This window comes from Pristiophorus japonicus, chromosome 5 (assembly GCF_044704955.1).
Source record: "Pristiophorus japonicus isolate sPriJap1 chromosome 5, sPriJap1.hap1, whole genome shotgun sequence".
In the NCBI taxonomy this organism is placed as follows: domain Eukaryota; kingdom Metazoa; phylum Chordata; class Chondrichthyes; family Pristiophoridae; genus Pristiophorus; species Pristiophorus japonicus.
In genome coordinates, this window is record NC_091981.1 from 238,213,899 (window position 1) to 238,231,310 (window position 17,412).

General features: G+C 43.5%; 1 protein-coding gene across 14 annotated transcripts in view; it reads left to right on the forward strand.

The window, feature by feature from the left end:
• Positions 1-2,992, forward strand: part of LOC139264638 (sickle tail protein) — an 801,407-nt gene extending 798,415 nt beyond the window's left edge. For 13 of the 14 annotated variants that reach the window (XM_070881417.1, XM_070881420.1, XM_070881418.1 and 10 more), the window contains 2 exons: positions 39-167; positions 907-2,992. In XM_070881417.1, coding sequence (XP_070737518.1) covers positions 39-167; positions 907-1,410 — 633 coding nt within the window. In that variant the 3' untranslated portion in view covers positions 1,411-2,992. The other variant, XM_070881426.1, reaches the window with a different exon arrangement.
• The last annotated feature ends 14,420 nt before the right edge of the window (positions 2,993-17,412 follow it).

Genomic DNA, 17,412 nt, shown 5'->3' on the forward strand with positions numbered 1-17,412 from the left:
GAGCTTTGTTTTAAATGTGCTGATTTATTTTCTTCCAGAGTTCAAGTCTGATGTCCCCAACCAGCAGAATGCCCGTCTCTGTGGGATCAAAAATAAGACAGCAACAAGGAAATACGGAAAAGGTGACAAAACAGAAGCTGCAGGACCCCCAACGACAGTTCCGACAGGTAGTTTTGTTCTAGAAGTCTGCCCAGAAAATAATGAAGGAAATAATAATATTTGTGAATTTAAAAGTGTTTCCTTCATAAAACACAAGCTGTTAGCATTAAATTTCAATGTTTGTTATTATATCTCATTTTAATTATTGAATTAAATTATGAACCCGGACCTGGTATCAGCTTGTAAATACTGATGTACTGTGCAAAATATTCTGTGTCTTTGCTGTAATTCTCTTGCATATCTTCCCATTTCTCTGTCAGTAACCTCTTGTTGATGTACATCTGTATCCTCCCGTGCAGTAAACCCTTTAACAAGTAACTTGCTATTGTATTGTTTCCCATTCATTTTCCATCAGGATTATAGTGTGTAATTGGAATGGCTGAAGTAACCAGACTTAACCAATGCTGACACATCTGAACTAACTACTGTGAAAATTTATGTCTAGTGAATGGATTAGAATATGAATTACTGGTTAATTAGTTTTTCCAAGCTTGCATTCTAATAGTAGAAAAGCATGGTTTTAATAATCCTCAATAATATTCATACTTTTTTCTTTTATTTTCTTTCTTTCCACATTTATATGTTGTGGGATTTACCAGGTCCGTTAAACTCCTGCAAGGCTCACCAGGATAATAAGGTTCTGAACTGTTAATTCTTTTGTCTGCCTGGGACTGTTGTGGCAGGCCCCATGGCTAAAATGTTGCTGGCTCTTTGACAAACTTTATCTCCTGCCATCTTTGTTCGCAGGCTAATGGAAGTTCTAAGAAAGCTGGTGGGGAGTGTAAGGCTACTTCCCCTACTTTACCTGCTTCTAAGATCCCGGCCCTTTCTCCTAGCTCTGGGAAAAGTAGCTCTGTGCTTGGTCCTAGCCATGACAACACTAACCATCCCAGTACTTCCAGCAAATATCCTCTATCTGCTACTAATGTTCTCAATCCAACTGCAGGTCGTAATGCTCAACTTCCATCTGTGTCTCATATCCCTTCTACCTCTAATGGCTCGCTTAAGCTTCATGCTCAGAACCCTGCCTTAACAGCCAGAGGTCAGCCTCTTACATTTCCCCTACACACTCCAAATGGTAGGCCCTCTTCGTCTTCCTCATCCTCTTGCCCCTCCCCAGTTTCTCCCACCTCACTCATTCAAGGTGCAAAGAGCATCCGGACAATCCACACTGCTAGCTTCGCAAGCTACAAGCAACAGAACACGAACCAGAGCAAATCCACCGTGGCCACTGTCAAAGAAACGGCGTAGAGGCAGCACGTTGGAACCCTTCCATCTTTAATTTTCTTTATTTTTTAAAAATTGCAGTAGAATGCTATTAATTTCATTATGATTTTGTAAAGTTTCTCGTGTAGTGTGCATTTAGCATAGCCAGAATGAACAGGTCTTTGTAAACCTGCAAACACTGAATTCCTTGTGTGGTTTCTAGGGAAATGTGAAGTACACTTGCAGTGTTCCTCTTGTAAATAAGTGTTCTAGTTAACCAGACTTAAAATCAGGTGGTATAATAAAAGATTGCACATTAAGATATAATGAGCATAAAAGCAAAGACATTCACCTGCTGGCAACATTTTTTCAAGCACATTGTTTTGTACACAGAGTATTTTTTCACTTTGCGCAGTTGATATTGCTTTAACTATTGTAAAGTTTGAATAATGAACACTGGGATACTGATTTAAGACTAACATAAATTATTCCATACCGAAACATGACTATATGGAAAAAAAGCTGGAGAATTGTAACAGATATAAGATTATATTGAATACAGGTCAAAGGTAAAACAGTAACCAGGTAACCGCACACACACGGTTTGCACTGAATTACACTTATTCAGCATATTTGTTATTAGATTTATCACTATATTAAGGATATGGAATAAACACTTTAATGGGTGTTTCTTAACCCTCAGCAGGTGCATTTTCCCTGCAGTAATAATACTAGGTCAAGGGCAGCTGCCTGTTGCTTAATATATGATCGGTTGCATTTTTTTAATAAACCATACCTAGCTACATATTTAATTAAGGCAACAAATAATCAATACTTGTATTCCCAATTAAGTCTGCAATTTTAGTTTTAAATTTCCATTATTGGGAGTGCTTATAAATAATACTTAATGCTTCACATGACAATGAAAAGGGACATGATATTGCGGATTAAATATGTGGTTTGGATGAGTGCAAGACTGGTGTAATGTTGTAGATATACTATCTGTTGTACTGCCATTCTCTCTCAATAATAAAGACATGTATTGCTTTTTTTTGGAGTGATGGATGAAAAACTGTTTCCTATTTTGCTTCAGTTTTTATGTATAGCTGACTTTTCTTTCTAATTGCTCCAAAGCAGTGTTTTTGTACTTCCATTTAATAGTCTTTAAAATCTAGTTGTACAATTGTTTTTTTAAACTGATTTTTGCCTATTTTCATGAAAGTGAATGCTTGTTTGCTAGTTGCAGTTACTAATTGAGGACTGTTAACCCACATTAAGAGACTCGTAAGACTGGCAAACGTGTATGTTTTGTGTGTGTGTATATGAAGCTACATAGATATAGATATATATACACATATATCTGCTTATAAATCTGCAGGGATGCTTATAGTTTTCACTCTAGTACCAAAGTTTGTTTATTTGCATGCCTTTTTATTATAAGATATATTTTAAGAAACAGATGGGTATATGTGATCTATAAGATGGGGCATGTTTGCACATCCAGAGGCTTTTTTGTACATAGTTTTGTTATTTTTAAAACATATTATATTGTAAAATACAGCATTGTGGTGAGCTGCAAACTCAAGCCTTGTGAAGAAGCAATGAAATAAAGGGCTGCATGCTTGTAGTTGTTTCTTGTCCTTTGAGCAATAATACATTTTGCGGTATTTTCTTTTGAAGGGTGCTGCAAATGTTACTAGTGCTTAGTCCCTACATGGTTACAAGGCAAAAGATACACAAGTAGAATCACTTCACATTTGTTTGTGTCCTGTTAAAATGTTGATGCTACTTCAGGAATTTTGTTTGAGCAGGCTACGTTACTGGGACAGGTTGCTCCAGAAACACTACTATATCGATTAACTGGGCAGGTTGGGTAATTGAGATTTCCAATCACAAATGTATAGCAGCAAATGTGATGGAACATCACATATCACTAATTGCACCCTGCACACTCCCATTGTTTAAAAAGCTTTGAAAGTATTCTGTACAATATTTTACCAAGTGATAATGTCACTTTAAACAAGAGCAGCTAATTCCAAGTTTGGAGTCAAGCTTGAGTCCCAGTGCCCGAGTCCCAATGCTCCTGGAAAAACTGAAGTACAACTGTGTATCCTCAATTGTTTGCAGGTCTTAATTTGGTTTTGCTCATTTAATTTGGATTCTGGAGCTTGCTGACCGTGAGCTAGAATCCCATGTTTGTTCAACTGAATCTGCGGGGGAGGATCTCATCTTGGCAGCAGAATCCGTGTCCCAGTTCTGGGTGGTTCTATGCCACAGACGGATTTAATACTATAGAGGCAACAAGCTGGTTCACTGACTCCAAAAATTAAACAGCAGATTACAAATTTTTATAAAAGTATAAAAATAGTTGCTGGTTGTAGCTTTGCTTTTGGTTGTGGTACTTACCCCTGCAAAAATCCATTACTGACCATCTGAATGGCCAAACAAGACACCCTTTGTCTGGACCAGCTATGTTTATACTGCTGCCTTCAGAAATGTTCACGCGATCCAACTGTTAACATAGGTCTTGGTGCCTCCGGAGATAGCGCCACCTACTCCATTCTTGAGCATCAGAGCTCCAGCCAACTTGCCAATGGCTGATCTGGTTTACATGTTGAGCATTCCAGGAAGGCCCCTGGCTCAACCCCCAATCTGTACTGCATTAACTAATCTCAGCCAGAGGGGATTGGAGAGGTTCAAACATGGAGTTATGGGAAAGATGGACACAGATTTGGGAGGCAACAACATGTTCAAGTACTCCGGGAAGGGCCGACTTATCTAGTCCAGAGGACGAGCTGGGAACCCCAGACTTGCAGGACCTGGAGGCCAAAGACGGGTGGAAGAGGTTCCAGGGAGTGAAATGGAGACCGTCTAAAGCCATATTGGCTGAACTCAAAATAATTTGGAGGGAGAGTCATGACTGCCCCATTCCCTCCATTGGTTCTACCATTGTGGGTGACCCACATTCTGGCAAGTGTGATCCAGAAACCCCTCATCTTCTGCTATAAGAGTGTGGGCTATTGTGGAAATATGCTTTCCCTGGATACACTACAGATTCATGATGGGCCACACATTGCACCTCTAAACTGCATAGAAATCTGGAGCACTTTAAGGTAACCAGAGACATTAGGATGGGGGACATACACGTTCAGACTACTTTCTGCCCGCCAGACAGTTTCTTACCCACTTGCAAGTTTTACCTTGAACTGCCACTGCTTTAAGCTTTTGTAGCAAGGCTACGTGAGGTACTTTTATCAAATGTTTCTGGAAGTGTACATACATCACAGTCCACTTGGGTTATCATCTCCTCAGGTTATTACCTTACACATAATCGTATACTCCTAAAATTGATTAATTTACTTGCTGTTGCAAGAGTAATGGGTCTGTAACTGGATGTTTTGAATGCGGGTACTATGATCGTCTGCTTCTAAACTAGTCTGAACTGCCGAGCATTTAATTGTTCCCAGTCCCTTTTTATTACTTTAGGGGAGGGGAGTTTAGTTTATTTTAAGCACTCACTGAGTAATGAAGAATGATTTAAGGAAACACGAATGAAGAAAAAAAACAAAAGGGTGGACAAGGCTAGTGAGTCAAATCAATAATAAATTTACATATGAGAAATGATCAGCTGGTCCATCAGGCCTTACTTATAGAGAATAAGTATAGCAAAAGGTCAACACTGCAGACGATATTCTTGGTACGGTGCTCTAATTGGCATGTTGGCCATCAAAAACAAGGCTCATGTTTAGCTGTGAATCATGTGCACCCTCTAGTGGTCATACCTGCTCTCCACATGGATAATTGGAAAAACAAATTCTTGTACATGTTGGAAGCAAAATCTGTAGATTATGAAGACCATATTATTCATTGCAGGGGAGATTTTCTTGGATCTGCACCTGGCCTCAAAAAATACTGGACAATCGGGCAGGTCAAAGGGAACTCCACTTAAATTAATGGAAGAAAAAAAATCAGGTGTATTCCTGTATGGGCCGACCTATCTGCTTTTAATATTTGCTGCCTCCAGCTGCAGCCCTGGGGAACACCTCCCTTCTATGTTTTTACATGAAAGAACAAGCAAAATTTTATCCCATTCATGTGCTCCGAGTCAAAACTTAGACGAGCATTTTGAGTGAAACGCAATTAAATGGACGCTGCAGTGACATGGTTAAAATCCCACTGTGCAGTATTAGTTACAAAAGTCTTGGTTAAACTAGCAGACAAAAAAATTTCATACCAATGTACTAACATTACTGCTAATGCAGAACTCAATTCCATTGCAATAGAGAGTGACTTTATTGCCAATTCTATAAATTATGGTTCCCAAGTACATTATCGTTGTACATGGTACAACTGTGTGCATTTCCTATTGTCTGTCACACTAACTAACACAAGTTTCTATGTCCCACTAAATTTGTCCTACCTCATTTCAAATAATTTCAGCTGATTGGTCATGTACTTTTGTTAATTGTAATTGGGACCTACACAATTATATATTATAAGAGGTGAATCAATCAAATGTGCACTGTTTTTAAAAAAAATATTCATTATGGTTTCCATTTAATATCTTTATAGCAATATTTTAAAACACAATTCATAACATAACATGTGAAAACAAATTTAATTTTATCCATATAATTTCCCAACTCCCATCAGAAATGTGTCTCCACTTCAGTTCCCTCACACTTCTGAACTTTTTACCCACAAGGCTCGAGACCGGCCCACTTGAATACCAGACACCTGGCCCATTGTTCCCTGTTCCGACCACCCAAAAGCTAATGGATTCTTTACCTGCCAGGTCCACTTGTTCAACATTTATCCCTGCCCCATTCCCATTATTCTACATCCTCATCCCTTAGGGCCCCCAGCCCCCAGCCTAAGTTCTGGTGCTGAAAAGCAATGAACAGTCTCTTAAGCAGTAAATAATGAATTTAGGGGGAGGGAATGAGTAGGGAATAGCTTCGGACAATGATTCTTTGCTTTCCCCACCTGGCCTAACCCCTCCCAGTGCTGTCAACCTGGGTTTATTCCGTCCTTCCCACTACTGATGGATCCTACAATAACCCCTCCACCACGCTGCCACAGCTAGGGCACACTACTCCCTATTATACCACAAGAAGCTTCTAATCAGCCAACTCTCTGCTGCAACCAGATGGAGGTTCCATTATGGGCCTTGCAGGAGGGCGCAGGTAATTGATCCCAGAGATTATCGATTACCTTTTAGTAATGATTCAACAGCTCCTTGGTGTCTGTGGAGGTCCTTCCTTCGCTTCTGTGCTGCGCCATAGTGGCATGGTGTTGCCTTGATGTTCCGGGCCACTATCAATGCAAGTGCTGCAGATGTGCCCTTACGGGTGTGGATGCCCACCCAAAGTATGTTGGTGACCCATCCCCATAATTTGGAACAAAGTTTATGGCTGCTGCCATGATCTGGCATGGGTGAACTCAGCCACACTCATGCCATGGAGTGGACTCGACAAGTTTTGGGGTTGTGAACTCTCTAATACATCAAAACAATTGCAAACACTTGAACAACTTGCATGTATATAATGTTTTTAAACACATAGTCCCAAAAGTACATCATGAGCTAGATAGTGGTACAGCCAAGTCATGGAAGGATGGTTTAGGAAAGGTGGAAAGCTTGGACCAAAGATGGGCTTTCAGTAGGTTTTTAAAGGTGGAAGAATTTAGGGAGGGAGTATAGTGCTGAGGTGACACAAGGCTCTATCTGCAGTAGTAGGGAGAAGCAAGGGCTGCATGTCAATATCATATATACAGAAGCTGTCACCTTTCCTGCTGATGATAGCACTGAGGGACATGTAGACAAGGAAGAGGGCCCAATGGTGCTTGGCAAAATCCAGAGCTCCAGGGGTGTGAAGAGAAGCCAATGCTGGAGAGGCACTAGCATTGGTCAGAGAGAGAGAGAGGTAGGGATGGAACTACATGAGGGAAATGTCATAAAGCTGGACCTGGAGAACAGGCATTGGAAGAGTAAGTTGATCATATCAAATACATGCATTACAATTGTAGAGAATGTATTTTGTAATTTTCACAGAGCTACGGAGACTCTTAAACAAGAAAATAGAATCATAGAAATTTACAGCACGGAAGGCAGCCATTTCAGCCCATTGTGACTGTGCTGGCCGACCAAGAGCTGTCCAGCCTAATTGCACTTTCTAGCTCTTGGTCCATAGCTTTGCAAGTTACAGCATTTTAAGTGCACATCCAAGTATATTTTAAATATGATGAGGGTTTCTCCCTTTACCACTCTTTCAGGCAGTAAGTTCCAGAACCCCACCACCTTCTGAGTGAAGAAATTTCCCCTCATATCTCCTTTAAACCTTCCCCCAATTACTTTAAATATATGCCCCCTGGTTGTTGACCCCTCTGCCAAGGGAAACAGGTCCTTCTATCCAGGCCCCTCATAATTTTATACGCCTCACTCAGGTCTCCCCTTAGCCTCCTCTGTTCCAAAGAAAACAGACCCAGCATCTCCAATCTTTCCTCATAGCCAAAATTCTCCAGTCCAGGCAACATCCTCTGCACCCTTTCCAGGGCAATCACATCTTTCCTGTAATGTGACCAGAACTGCACACACTACTCCAGCTGCGGCCTGACCAGAATATAATCTGCAAAAGGACATAGACAGGCTAAGTGAGTGGGCAAAAAATTTGGCAGTTGGAGTATAATGTTGGAAAGTGTGAGGTCATGCACTTTGGCAGAAAAAAATCAAAAGTGCAAGTTATTATTTGAATGGAGAAAGATTGCAAAGTGCCGCAGTACAGCAGGACCTGCGGGTACTTGTGCGTGAAACACAAAAGGATAGTTAGCGGGTACAGCAAGTGATCAGGAAGGTCAATGGTATCTTGGCCTTTATTCCAAAGGGGATGGAGTATAAAAGCAGGGAAGTCTGGCTACAGCTACACAGGGCATTGGTGAGGCCACACCTGGAATACTGCGTGCAGTTTTGGTTTCCATATTTACGAAAGGATATACTTGCTTTGGAGGCAGTTCAGAGAAGATTCACAAGGTTGAGTCTGGGGATGAGGGGGTTGACTTATGAGGAAAGATCGAGAAGGTTGGGCCTCTACTCATTAGAATTCAGAAGAATGAGAAGTGATCTTAGCGAAACGTATAAGATAAACGGAAAAGAGTGTTCGAAGATGAAGCCCTCAAATTTACCACCAAACTCATGGTCTACAGGGCTGTAGTAATACCCGTCCTCCTGTATGGCTCAGAGACATGGCCCATGTATAGTAGGCACCTCAAGTCGCTGGAGAAATACCACCAACAATGCCTCCGCAAGATCCTGCAAATTCCCTGGCAGAACAGACGCACTAACATTAGCGTCCTTGACCAAGCCAACATCCCCAGCATTGGAGCACTGACTATACTTGATCAGCTCCGCTGGGCAGGCCACATCGTCCGCATGCCAGACTCGAGACTCCCGCAACAAGAACTCCTTCATGGCAAACGAGCCAAAGGTGGACAGAGGAAACGTTACAAGGACACCCTCAAAGCCTCCCTGGTAAAGTGCAGCATTCCTACCAGCTCCTGGGAGTCCCTGGCCGAAGACCGCCCTGGGTGGAGGAGGTGGATCTGGGAGGGTGCTAATCGCCTCAAGACTCGTCGGTGAGTGCATGCGGAAGACGAGCGCAGGCTGCGGAAAGAACGTGCGGCAAACCTGTCTCACTCTCTCTTACCCGCAACGACTGGCTGTCCCACCTGTGGCAGGGACTGTGGTTCTCGCATTGGACTGTTCAGCCACGGGGTTGGGGGTAATATATTAGCATGGATAGAGGATTGGCTAACTAACAGAGAACAGAGAGTTGGGATAAATGGTTCATTCTCTGGTTGGTAACCACTAACTAGTGGGGTGATGCAGGGATCAGTGTTGGGACCCCAACTATTTACAATCTATATTAACGACTTGGAAGAAGGGACTGAGTGTAACGTAGCCAAGTTTGCTGATGATACAAAGATGGGAGGAAAAGCAATGTTTGAGGAGGACACAAAAAATCTGCAAAAGGACATAGACAGGCTAAGTGAGAAGGCAAAAATTTGGCAGATGGAGTATAATGTTGAAAAGTGTGAGGTCATGAACTTTGGCAGAAAAAAAATCAAAGAGCAAGTTATTATTTAAATGGAGAAAGATTGCAAAGTGCCGCAGTACAGTGGGACCCGGGGGTACTTGTACGTGAAACACAAAAGGATAGTATGCGGGTACAGCAAGTGATCAGGAAGGCCAATGGAATCTTGGCCTTTATTCCAAAGGGGATGGAGTATAAAAGCAGGGAAGTCTTGCTACAGCTATATAAGGTATTGGTGAGGCCACACCTGGAATACTGTGTGCAGTTTTGGTTTCCATATTTACGAAAGGATATACTTGCTTTGGAGGCAGTTCAGAGAAGGTTTACTAGGTTGATTCCGGGGATGAGGGGGTTGACTTATGAGGAAAGGTTGAGTCGGTTGGGCCTCTACTCATTGGAATTCAGAAGAATGAGAGGTGAACTTATTGAAACGTGCAAGACTATGAGGGGGCTTGACGAGGTGGATGCAGAGAGGATGTTTCCACTGATGGGGGAGACTAGAACTAAAGGGCATGATCTTAGAATAAGGGGCCGCCCATTTAAAACAGATGAGGAGAAATTTCTTCTCTGAGGGTTATAAATCTGTAGAATTCGCTGCCTCAGATAGCTATGGAAGCTGGGACATTGAATAAATTTAAGACAAAAATAGACAGTTTCTTAAATGATAAGGGGTTATGGGGAGCGGGCAGGGAAGTGGAACTGAGTCCATGATCAGATCAGCAATGATCTTATTGAATGGTGGAGCAGGCTCGAGGGGCTGTATGGCCTACTGCTGCTCCTATCTCTTATGTTCTTATAATACAATTTAAGCATAACCTCCCTGCCCTTGTATTCTATGCCTCGGCCAATAAAGGTATGTTTTCCATATGCCTTCTTAACCACCTTATCTACCTGACCCTGCTACCTTTAGGGATCTGTGGTCCTGCACTCCAAGGTCCCTTTGTTCCTCTACACTTTTCAGTATTGTACCATTTAATGTGTATTCCCTGGCCTTATTAAACCTCCCCAGATGTATTACCTCACACTTATCGAGACTGAATTCTGTTTGCTACTGTTCTGCCCACCTGACCAGTACATTGATATCTTTCTGCAATCCGCAGTTTTCTTCTTCATTATCAACCACACAGCCTATTTCAATGTCATCTGCAAACTTCTTAATCATACTCCCGACATTTAAGTCCAAGTCATTGATATATATAAAATGTCAGCCTGGAAGGGTTGAAACAGGAATTTTTGGAGAGAGACACCCCGAGCTAGAATTCAGTGACGCATTCAAGGACCTTGGAGAGAAAAAGGATCTTAATAGGGCAGGAATTAATGTGCACAGATTGTGTGTAGGTGGGGTGGGGTGGGGGGGAGGGGGAGGGGTGGGAGGTGTGTTGGCAGTTTTAAGAGGGAGAGGGATGCTGCTGAAGGAAAGGGAGCCACCAACAATGTCAGCTAGTAGAGGGCTAGGAAGGGAAATTGGTTTGCAAGAAATGGAAAGGGAATGGGGCAAGAAATAAAGAGTGCCTGGGGATTGGGGAAATTTAGGAGTGGGAGGAAGCTGCACAGATGGTCTCAATCTCAGATGAAGAAATCTTTATCTCTTCACACGATATTGAATGCGTGGCTGGATAAGGCAGAAGAAACACGTTTGAAGATGGCCCTAGTTCTGGAGAAGAGGTAAGGTTGCCCTTGCCCTCCTGGATGATCCTGGAGTAATAGGTTTGGCTGCAGAGAGTAAGGCTTGTTAATGCTCAAAATTATCATGTCAAATTGAAAACTTTTGGCGTAGGAATTGGTTAGCCAGTATGAACTGGGTGCCAGAACAGCAGGCCTGAGGCACACCTGTTATTCGTGCTTGGGTATCATTTATAATCAGACTGGGGAGGTGCAGATTCCTGCTGGGCTTCCCAGTCAGTTCGCCAGTGAAGAATATTTGAATTTTGGCCCACTGCATTGCCAGCAGAGACCTAACCAGTTCGGTATTAAAGCACAAAACACTGCATGCTGGATGCTCTAACTGCTATACAGAGATCGAATAATGAATACCTGAACTTCATGTGCATCTGAAAAAAATTTGCATTTATAATAATAGCTCCAGTCACAAACTCAGGAGGTCTCAAAGTGCTTTACAGCCAATTAAGTTCTTTTTGAGTGTTACGTGAGAAACACAAAAAGGTCTCACAAACAGCAATGTGATCATGATCAGATCATTTGTTTCAGTGATGGTGATTGAAGGATAAATATTTGCCAGGACACCAGAGAGAACTGGCCTGCTCTTCAAAATAGTGCCATAGGATATTTTACATCCATCCGAGAGGGTAGACGGGCCCTCAGTTTAATGTCTCATCAGAAAGATGGCACCCCATCAGTACTGCACTGGAGTGTCAGCCGAGCTTTTGTGCTCAAGTCTCTGGAGTGGGGATGGAGCTCACAACCTTCTGACTTGGAGGCAAGAGTACTGCCACTGAGCCATAGCTGACAACCCTGATACCTGAACGAAAGTACTCAGTCCCTACTCAGATCTGACCAATAGAAATTATTGTATTTAAATGTCTGGTGTTAATGGGCCAAATCTTGTTGGAAAACTAACTGCATTTTAACAATGCACGGTATTATTAGTGTGCAAATTAGCCAGCAAGGTCAAGGGATTAAGTGATAAACCGTGAGTTGCGAATCTCTCGAACTTGCTGGACGATTTACGCCGCTCTGCCGGTTGCTTCCTATAAATGGCATCTCGCCCTTAGCCTCCCCACTATTTTTAAGAACATGCTGGATTTTCACATTGATTGCCCACCCTCTGTGCATTTACCCTGTCCAATCTCCCCAGAATCTTGCATGTTTCAATAAGATCACCTCTCAATCTTCCAAATTCCAATGAGTACAGACCCCACCTGCTCAACCTTTCTTCATAAGACAACCCCTTCATCTCAGGAATCAATCTAGTGAACCTTCTCTGAACTGCCTCCAAAGCAAGTATATCCCTCCTTTAAAGGAGGAGACCAAAACTGTACACAGTACTCCAGGTGTGGTCTCAGCAATGCTCTTTACCGTTGTAGCAAGAGCTCCCTACTTTTATACTCTATCCCCCTTGCAATAAAGTCCAACATTCCATTTGCCTTCCTAATTACTTGCTGTACCTGCATACTAACTTTTTGTGTTTCATGCACAAGGACCCTCTGTACTGCAGCATTTTGTAGCCTCCTTTTAAATAATAATTTGCTTTTTTATTCTTCCTACCAAAGTGGATAACCTCAAATTTTTCCACATTATACTCTTTTGGCCACATTTTTGCCCACTCACTTAGCTTATCTATATCCCTTTTCAGATTTCTGTGTTCTCTTCACAACTTGTTGTCCCATTTAGCTTTGTATCATCTGCAAGTTTGGCAAATTCAGTCCCTTCATTAATATAGAGATTGTAAATAGTTGAGGCCCCAGCACTGTTCCATGTGGCACGCTGGGCAAGATCTGGGCCTCCCGGCTGGACCTCCTGCAGTGACTAGGCGACTCGGCGCAACCTGGGCCTCCTGGCTGGACCTCCTGCAGCGACTGGACGCGATCTGGGCCTTGCGGCTGGACCTCCTGCAGCGATTGGGTGCGATCTGGGCCTTGCGGCTGGACCTCCTGCAGCGACTGGGCGCGATCTGGGCCTTGCGGCTGGACCTCCTGCAGCGACTGGGCGCGATCTGGGCCTTGCGGCTGGACCTCCTGCAGCGACTGGGCGCGATCTGGGCCTTGCGGCTGGACCTCCTGCAGCGACTGGGTGACTAGCGCGATCTGGGCCTCCTGGCTGGACCTCTTATGGCGACTGGGTGACTCGGCGTGATCTGGGCTTTGCGGCTGGACCTGGCTATCGGGCCTCCACCCTCCCCCATGAGGTTATCCACTGGCAGAAACAATAGAAAAGCAAATGCTAATTTAAATGGAGAAAAATTGCAAAGTGCTGCAGTAGAGAGAGAGACCTGGGAGTCCTTGTACATGAAACACAAAAAGTTAATATGCAGGTACAGCAAGCAATCAGGAAGGCAAATGGAATGTTGGCCTTTATAGCAAGGGGGTTAGAGTATAAAAGCAAGAGAAGTCCTGCTACAACTGTATAGGGTATTGGTGAGGCTATACCTGGAGTACTGCGTACAGTTTTGGTCTCTGTATTTAAGGAAGGATATACTTGCATTGGAGGCTGTTCAGAGAAGGTTCACTAGGTTGATTCCGGAGATGAGGGGGTTGGCTTATGAGGATAGGTTGAGTAGGTTGGGCCTATACACATCGGAGTTCAGAAGACTGAGAGGTGATCTTATTGAAACGTATAAGATCACGAGGAGGATGCAGACAGAATATTTCCACTCATAGGGGAAACTAAAACTAGAAGACATAATCTTAGAATAAGGGGCCGCCCATTTAAAACTGAGATGAGAAGAAATTTGTTCTCTGAGAGTTGTAAATCTGTGGAATTCTCTGCACCAGAGAGCTGTGGAGGCTGGGTCATTGAATATATTTAAGGTGGAGATAGACAGAATTTTGAGCAATAAGGGAATAAAGGGTTATAGGGAGCGGGCGGGGAAGGGGAGCTGAGTCCATGATCAGATCAGCCATGATCTTATTGAATGGTAGAGCAGGCTCGAGGGGCCAAATAGCCTACTCCTGCTTCTATTTCTTATGTTATTATGATCACTCTTCTCTAAAGGATCCTTTCCTATGAGATTAATTAATCCTATCTCATTACACATTATCAGATCTAAAATAGCCTGCTCCTGGTTGGTTCCACAATGTATTGTTTTAAGAAACCATCCCGAGTACATTCTATGAACTTTTCCTCAAGGCTACCTTGGCCAATTTGATTTGTCCAATCTAAATGAAGATTAAAATCGCCCATGATTAGCTGTGCCTTTCTTACAAGCCTCCCTCATTTCTTGATTTATACACCACTGTCCTACAGTGTAGCTACTGTTGGGGGGCCTATAGACGACTCCCACCAGTGACTTTTGTCCCTTATTATTTTAAATCAACCCAAACTGATTCTACATCTTGATTTTCTGAGCCAATATCATTTCTCAGTACTGCACTGATCTCATCTTTATTAACAAAGCTACCCCACCTCCTTTTCCTTTCTTTCTGTCTGTCCTTCTGAAATGTCAAATACCCCTGAATATTTAGTTCCCAGACTTGGTCACCTTGCAACCATGTCTCTGCAATGGCTAACAGAGATCATACTCATTTATGTCTATTTGTGCCGTCAACTCATCTATCTGGCTATGAATGCTGCTTGCATGCGCTCTGTCCCTTCCTGTCACATTCTAGGTATCATTACCCCTATTGCTACCCTGCACTATTGCCTTCTCCTTTCTCTTTCACTTCTTACATTTCCCCTCACAACCCTTTCGCCACCCCCTCCCTCCCCACAACTCTTTCGCCACCCCCTCCCTCCCCACAACTCTTTCACCACCCCGCCTCCCCCCCACTATTTAGTTTAAAGCCCTATTTACAGCCCTAGTTATTCAATTAGCCAGGTCCCCACATGGTTCAAGTGAAGCCCATCCCAATAGAACAGCTTCCTCTTTCCCCAGTACTGGTGCCAGTGCCCATGAATCGAAACTCATTTCTCCCACACCAATCTTTGAGCCACATATTCAACTCTCTGATCTTATTTACCCTATGCCAATTTGCTCGTGGTTCAGATAGAAATCCAGAGATTATTAGCTTTGTGGTTCTGCTTTTTAATTTAGTCCCTAGCTGCTCATACTCCCTCAGCAGAACCTCTTTCTTTGTCCTACCTATGTCATTAGTACCCATGTGGACCACAACTTTATCTTTCCCCTCCCTCTCCAAGTTTCTTTCCAGCCCAGAGGAGATGTCCTTAACCCTGGCACTGGGCGGGCAACACAGCCTTCGGGACTCTCACTCTCGGCTGCAGAGAACAGTATCTGTCCCCCTAACTATACTGTCCCCTACCACTACTACATTTCTTTTTACTCCCCCAACTTGAATGGCCCCCTGTACCACAGTGCTGTGGTCAATTTGTTCATCCTCCCTGCAGTCCCTGCTCTCGTCCACACAGGGAGCAAAAACCTCGTACCTGTTAGACAAATTCAAGGGCTGAGGCGCCTCCAATGCTACCTTCTGGATCCCTATACCTACCCCACTCGTAGTCATGCCCTCCTGTCCCTGACCACAGACCAAATTTGAATTATTTAACCTAAAGGGTGTGACTGCCGACTGGAACACAGCATCCGGGTAACTCTCCCTCTCCTTCATGTATCGCAGTGACTGAAGCTCGGACTCCAGCTCATCAACTCTGAGCCAAAGTTCCTCAAGCCCTTGAATCCCCTATAGTTAGAATCTGAGTATCTTAGCCTTGAATATATTCAATGGCCCAGCCTCCACAGCTCTTTGGGGAAGAGAATTCCAAAGCTTCGTGACCCTCAGAGAAGAAATTCCTCCTCATCTCCATCTTAAATGGGTGACCCCTTATTCTGAAACTATGCCCTCTAGTTCTAGATTCCCCACGAGGGGAAACATCCTCTCAGCACTTACCCGGTCAAGCCCCCTCAGAATCTTATGCTTCAATAAGATCACCTCTCATTCTTCTAAACTCCAATGAGTACAGGCCCAACCTTTCCTCATAAGCCAACCCATATTCCAGGAATCAACCTTGTGAACTTTCTCTGAACTGCCTCCAATGCACTAAGTATATCCTTTCTTAAATAAGGAGACCAAAGCTGTATGCAGTACTCCAGGTGCGGTCTCACCAACACGCTGTACAGTTGTAGCAAGACTTCCCTACTTTTATATTCCATCCCCCTTGCAATAAAGGCCAGCATTCCATTCGCCTTCCTAATTACTTGCTGTACCCGCATGCTTTTTGTGTTTCATAGAAACATAGAAAATAGGTACAGGAGTAGGCCATTCGGCCCTTCGAGCCTGCACCACCATTTGATAAGATCATGGCTGATCATTCTCTCAGTACCCGTTTCCCGCTTTCTCTCCATACCCCTTGATCCCCTTAGCTGTAAGGGCCATATCTAACTCCCTCTTGAATATATCCAATGAACTGGCATCAACAACTCTCTGCGGCAGGAAATTCCACAGGTTAACAACTCTCTGAGTGAAGAAGTTTCTCCTAAATGGCCTACCCCTTATCCTAAGACTGTGTCCCCTGGTTCTGGACTTCCCCAACATCAGGAACAATCTACCCGCATCTAACCGGTCCCATCCCGTCAGAATCGTGTATGTTTCTATGAGATCCACTCTCATCCTTCTAAACTCCAATGTATAAAGGCACACTTGATCCAGTCTCTCCTCATATGTCAGTCCAGCCATCCTGGGAATCAGCCTGGTGAACCTTCGCTGCACTCAATAGCAAGAACATCCTTCCTCAGATTAGGAGACCAAAACTGAACACAATATTCCAGGTGAGGCCTCACCAAGGCACTGTACAACTGCAGTAAGACCTCCCTGCTCCTATACTCAAATTCCCTAGCCATGAAGGCCAACATACCATTTGCCTTCTTTACCGCCTGCTGTACCTGTATGCCAACTTTCAATGACTGATGAACCATAACACCCAGGTCTCGTTGCACCTCCCCTTTCCAAATCTGCCACCATTCAGATAATATTCTGTCTTTGCGGTTTTGCCTCCAAAGTGGATAACCTCACTTTATCCACATTATACTGCATAAGCCCACTCACCTAACCTGTCTCAGTCACCCTGCAGCCTCTTAGCGTCCCCCTCACCGCTCACTCCGCCACCATGTACAAGGACACCCAGATCCCTCTGTACCGCAGCATTCGGTTTTCCACTTAAATAATATTTTGCTTTTCTATTCTTCCTACCAAAGTGGATAACCTCACATTATCCCACACTATACTCTATTTGAAAAATTTTTGACCACTCCTTTAACCTACCTATATCCAATTACAGACTCTTTGTGTCTGCCTCACAACTTGCTTTCCCACCTGTCTTTGTATCATCAGCA